The sequence below is a fragment of the Gymnoscopelus microlampas genome (assembly GCF_963454915.1).
Source record: "Gymnoscopelus microlampas genome assembly, chromosome: 14".
Lineage (NCBI taxonomy): Eukaryota > Metazoa > Chordata > Actinopteri > Myctophiformes > Myctophidae > Gymnoscopelus > Gymnoscopelus microlampas.
Genome location: NC_139951.1, coordinates 21,775,249 through 21,781,248, shown reverse-complemented (window position 1 = coordinate 21,781,248; position 6,000 = coordinate 21,775,249). Strand labels below are relative to the sequence as shown.

The window sequence follows — 6,000 nt, the reverse complement described above, 5'->3', positions numbered from 1 at the left end:
AGTAGTTTCATTCCAGTATGACTATTTGGAATTTTAAACAGCTTGCTTGACTCGGAAATCAATCACTCAGCCTATCGAGACAGCTTGTCTAATAAAATACTAACATTTCAGAGCAACCTCTATTTTTGTTATAGCTAAGGAACCTATGGTGTTTTGGAAACAAAGCCATCAATAATTGTATAAGACTGAAACCATGCAGCCATTGACAGATATGACACAAATTGTTTGATGTTTAATGGTAATGGTGTCACTTATTGTTGCCAGCCTGTCAGACTCATTTAATTCTTATTTTCAACATATATTTCTGTGAGGGTATGGATGAACAAAAGAACACCATGTATCAGATTACTGTACTACAATGAGGGAGCTATGAGAGGGGTTGAGAGAGAGAGAGAGAGAGAGAGAGAGAGAGAGAGAGAGTGTGTGAGAGTGAGAGTGTGTCTCACCTGGACATGTTCTCTCTCTGGGGGCGGTGAGCCTTCTCCAGACCCAGCTTAGTGAAAATCCCCACCAGGGCCATGATGGCCACTACTCCACATATGATATAGACGATCAAGTTCGTCTTGTCCTTGGTGGTGTCGTGCATCTTGTTAATCTTCTTGAAGGGAGTCTGGCCGGTCTTCATCCACACCGGGGTGTCGTAGTTCTTACAGGTGCTCTGGTCCAGCCGCGACTTCTTGATGGAGCAGCAGAACCTGAAGCCACAGGTGCCGCAGCAGTACAGATAGTCCCCCGTCTTGCAGATGAACGGCGGGTCCCACTGGCCCATCACGTCGTAGTAGCCCCGACACTTGTCCTCGAGGTGCGGACCCTGCTCCTCCACCGCCATAACGCTCTCCTCCTCCCTGGAGGAGCCGTTGGAGGTGGCGATCATGACGAATCCGCCGAGGAGACCCGGCTCGCCGTCAGCCTTGCACACGAGGGCCATAAGTTTGACCAACAAGTAGCCGAGGAGAAAGTATTTCCCTCTCATCGTGCTCGATCTCCAGACTCTCCCCCCCCCCCCTGTTCAACTTCGCGCAGAAAGGAAAGGACTCGGAGGAAAGATATGATGAAATTAAAGATATTATGAAAAGTCCAGAAACATGCGTCCAAGCGGCAGCGCACCGCCATCCGCGGCGATCAGCATCTTCACGAACGCGTCCTCATCCAAAGACGTACGATTACAAAGCATTGGGTCGACTTTTCATGGAATAAACTGTTGCTGTAACCTCAGTTGCCGTTCTCCAAGTGACTGCGCGTTCCAGAATGTTGCGCATATGTAGGCTTTGTCCTTTTCAAAAACGCATATGATATATAATATGATGTATGAAACAAACTTCATATATCCATCGGCGCGCTCTTACGCACGGCAGTGGAGGCAGAAGTAAACCGCACCAACGACGAGAGAGAGCGCATAAAATAACCAGGGGTGTTTGAGACTGGTGCGCAGAGAGAGAGAGAGAGAGAGAGAGAGAGAGAGAGAGAGAGAGAGAGAGAGAGAGAGAGAGAGAGAGAGAGAGAGAGAGAGAGAGAGAGAGAGAGAGAGAGAGAGAGAGAGAGAGAGAGAGAGAGAGAGAGAGAGAGAGAGAGAGACACACACACACACACACACACACACACACACACACACACACACACACACACACACACACGCACACACACACACACACACACACACAGAGAAAGAGAGAGAGAGAGAACAGGGGGAGGGAATGAAGGCTTGCGAATGCTGAGGAGAGTGAGTGAGCGAGCGAGCGAGCGAGTGAGTGAGTGAGTGAGAGACTATAGTGAGATCAGATGATAATCCTCTCTAAAATGCACACCAATGTTAATTTTAGCTGTCTAAGAAAAACGTGGGAGATTCTTTTTCTTTCTTTTTTTTCCACTTTTCAGTTCTAGGCGTAGGCTGTCTTTGTTATAGAAATCCCGAACTCATAAGAAGCTTAATGTATCGCCGCAGGCAGTAACTATAGCTTGCACTCTTTCAGGGGCAGAGGCAAAAATCTTGGAAAATCTTTGGCGCTTCCCCCAGATGTTTGCAGACCCGGAGGCATGGCACGCTTTAGCCAGATTTAAATGATTTTGAAAGGATTAGGATTTCCACACCCGCCATATTCCTCTGTCCATATTATACAAGGACAGCCAGAAAACTACATGAGATTAATGTTATTTTGCATACTGTGTTAATCAATTTGAAAGTTGCTGTTAACACTATTAAAAATGTAAAATAATGTGTCCTATTTGCCATTGTTATAATAGGCATATATAAAACGAATGTTATGGTATACCACAGTCAACCAAACCCAAACCTCCTTGGGATTTTTCACAAACAAAAGAAACAGGCCACAAAGTCAGAAACCTTAAGACGAGGTCTGACTGTAATGAATTGTAAATTGCGGCAGAAAAGGGCGTGCATGCATTGCTTTTCTTCAAAGTCTCCGAATAAAAATAAATAAAACATAACTTGTAAAAGTCAGACATATAGACCTATATTTTCCTACAGCGAGGCACCATCTTCATGTAACCTAATAAATTACTAATTATAGGCCTGTACCTAACTGAGATAAGCAAACATCAAATGCTATTGTTAATAATAATTTGGTCCTGTCACCGCAGGATCAGTCCTGCAGACGATCTCTTCTTAGGTGAAATATTTTCAACTCAGCTGATTTGTATCTTTTCTTTTCTTTTCCAAGCATGCATTGCGGGGCAGGCAGTGCAAGGCTATCACAACATTGGGACACGGTGACCGTGTCCCAATGTTTGAATGTCAACGATATGAATGTGTCAAGTATACTGTAGGCTACTCGAAAAGGCAACGAAATAGGCTATAAATTGGGGCTAAACCCAATTATTATTATTTTTTTTATTTTGAACAGTGCATAAGAACTGTAAGCCTATTTAACCCGAGCCTGGGTTAGTAGGGTGCATGTACAGTATGGCACGGTTTGGTGTTCCACTGGATTACTGGACCGTACAGTTTATCTAGATAACTACAGCAGTCATATGCATTTGTATTGAGCCATCATGGAATGGGAAACATTCCAGCGCCCTTTGAAAGTGGGCCATCAGATTTGCGTGCTGTGCCAGAACCTTTTTTCTTTTTACCGTATCCGAGCCATACAGACCCATGTCAAAAGATGCCATGCAGCGCCAGTCTGGGTACAGCAGGTTTACAATGGCAAACACATATGTAACTGCCTCTGTCCAAGGTTCTAATAAAGCCCACAGGCAGCTGTAACTGTCCATGGTTCTGATAAAGCCAACAGACAGAACTGTCCAGGTGCTGAACATACCTGTCTCTGTCCAAGGTTCTGATAAAGCCAACAGACAGCTATAACTGTCCAGGTGCTGAACAGACCTGCCTCTGTCCAAGGTTCTGATGAAGCCCAAAAATCCCCGACCGCCACGACAACCAGATGGGGTCAAGCAATGAGAAGAAACGGATTGGGTAGCCTACAGCCTACTAATCATGATCAAATATTCAAGTTGGCTAATTAAACTGTTTAAATCTCAGCTGAGCTAAGATAATAATGATCGATACCTTTTTTTCCTTTTTAATTATTATTATTATTATTATTTTATTTTTTATTTTTAGTAGCCTGATACCGACACCTCACTACAGTAAACTACAGGATATACCTTATACCAGTGGTTCTCAAAGTGGGGTCCAGGGACTCTCGGAGTTCCTTAGGGGGTTCTAAATGGACCCCTGCAAGTATGTAACTCATTTGTATACTGTCAGAGTTAAGGGGAGTCCTTGAAATGTAAATGTTTGAGAACCACTGCCGTATACCATAGATCTAGAAGGTGTTAGTTAGGAGTTTAACAATTCGTCAGGAATCAGGATATTTTTGCCAAAAAACAGCCTATATTTGGTACAAAAAACAGGTCGATTGTCTTAGATAATCCCTAAAAGTATAACTGTGTCGCTTGCCAAAATAACTGCTCTAACAAGGCGTGCTTGTAGACAGTGGTGGAAAAAGTACTCACATTTTTTATTTGAGTAAAAGTATCAATACCACAATGTAGATATACTCCGTTACGGAGTGAAAGTCTGGTATTCAGAATTTACTCAGAAGTATTGGCATCAAAACACTTTAAGTACCAAAAGTAAAAGTCTCATTTCAAGTTTTCAAAATGTGTAAACATCTTTTGAAAATAGCCGGAATACATATCGCTTAAGTGGTTAATGTATGTTTAGTAAAACAAATCTAAAACTAAAAAGTAAACTAGTACTCAAATGTTCAAATAATTGTAGTGGAGCATAAGTACATATCTTCCTCAGAGATGTAGTGGAGTAGAAGTAAAAGTATTGAAAATTGAACATACTCCAGTGAAGTAAAAAATACCTCAAAATTGTACTCAAGTACAGTACTTGAGTAATGTACTTAGTTACTTTACACCACTTCTTGTAGATCAGTTGTTTTTGGCACGCGACACAAGTTTGCAAACGCACTGATAGTAGTCAAACAGGCACTCTAATCATAAACCGATAGGCAGTTCGTTCGACACTCGACTAGTCAGCACTGCAGCACAACAACAAGAAACAAGTTGTAAATGTGAACGCCTGTATTATTTGTAAAGTGACGCATGAATAAAAGCCGTTTGGTTTGGACAACGCGGTAACAAAGTATGTCCGGGGGTAAAGAAGACATCTTTCTGAGGGCCAAACAACGAACTTTCTGCGGACTGAACGAAGGTAGCTGACTGACTGCTGTCATTAGCTTGTGAGGCTAATGCTAACGCACTGTGTATGGCAGTGGTTCTCAAAGTGGATTTCAGGGACTCTCTGGGTGCCTTTAGGAGGGTTTAAATTGACCCCTTACAAGTATGTAACTCTGACAGTGTACAAATGGAACCAAATGGACCCTAACGGGTCCATTTGGTTCCATCTGTACACTGTCAGAGTTAAGGGGAGACCTTGAAATGTAAAAGTTTGTGAAGCATTGGTATATGGCACTGTCGTCTGTTTATTTAACACCAGTGGTGGGGAAAAGTACTCAAATGTAAAAGTATCGATACTGCAATTTAGAAATACTCTGTTACCACAAGTAAAAGTACTCATTATGCAGAATGTGTTCAAAATGTATAAAAATCTTTTGAAAATAGCTGATCTAGTAGAGCTTGTAGATGTGCTATTTTCAAATAGCTGAAGTATATAGGGATAAAGTGGTTAATGCATGTTTTATAATCAAAACCTACAAAGCAACTAGTAACTCAACTTTTCAAGTAATTGTAGTGGAGTAAAAGTACAATATTTGCTTCTGAGATGTAGTGGAGTAGAAGTAAAAGTATTGAAGATTGGAAATACTCCAGTAAATTAAAAGAACCTCAAAATTGTACTTAAGTACAGTAGTAGTTACTTTCCACCACTGGTCGTGACGACGCTGTTCCTTTTCCCTTCTTTTTCTTTTGAAACATCATTATTTCTTTGCTTTTCTGGACTGGACATGAGCTAGTTGTTGGCTTGATGTTTTGTTTACAAAATCAAGTGTCTGTCATGTGAACCTTCTCTCTCACACGATCAACCTCTGTAGTCTGTATTACTGTAATGAATACGAATTTCAACTACTTTGTTTCTAGTTTGTATAGTCCTCTAATTGTTGTCATGTAAAAGAACTGTACCTATACTTTATTCATTAATCTACTATACATTACAAACAAGTGTACAAATATATCCTAGCCTACCCCAAAACCTATAGAAAACAAAGAAAAATGATCTGCCCCAGTCCTTTGGTACCATGATGTCTGAATCCTAGGATTTGTTTTGACAACACAAGCTGATGATGACACGCGTGTTCGTGTTCTGGTACCCAGTATAGATACAGGTCGAGTGGACACCTAAACATTGTGGGCACCTGCTAAATTGGAATTCTTTCCAAAATGTAAAATCGAAAACAAGTATACATGATTTGAACATCATTATTAGACCAGTCCATATATGGGCATATCTGCACGTCCACCACTGACCCTGCCCGCCGCTGCCACTGTATGAATTTGATATATTATATAATA

The 6,000-nt window shown here is 41.5% G+C and overlaps 1 protein-coding gene across 1 annotated transcript in view; it reads left to right on the top strand.

The window, feature by feature from the left end:
- Positions 1-4,502: 4,502 nt before the first annotated feature.
- cpped1 (calcineurin-like phosphoesterase domain containing 1) overlaps positions 4,503-6,000 on the top strand; it is a 60,813-nt gene continuing 59,315 nt past the window's right edge. Inside the window, exon 1 of the mRNA XM_084077943.1 lies at positions 4,503-4,684. Coding sequence (XP_083934069.1) covers positions 4,618-4,684 — 67 coding nt within the window. The 5' untranslated portion in view covers positions 4,503-4,617. The remainder of the gene's footprint in view (positions 4,685-6,000) is intronic.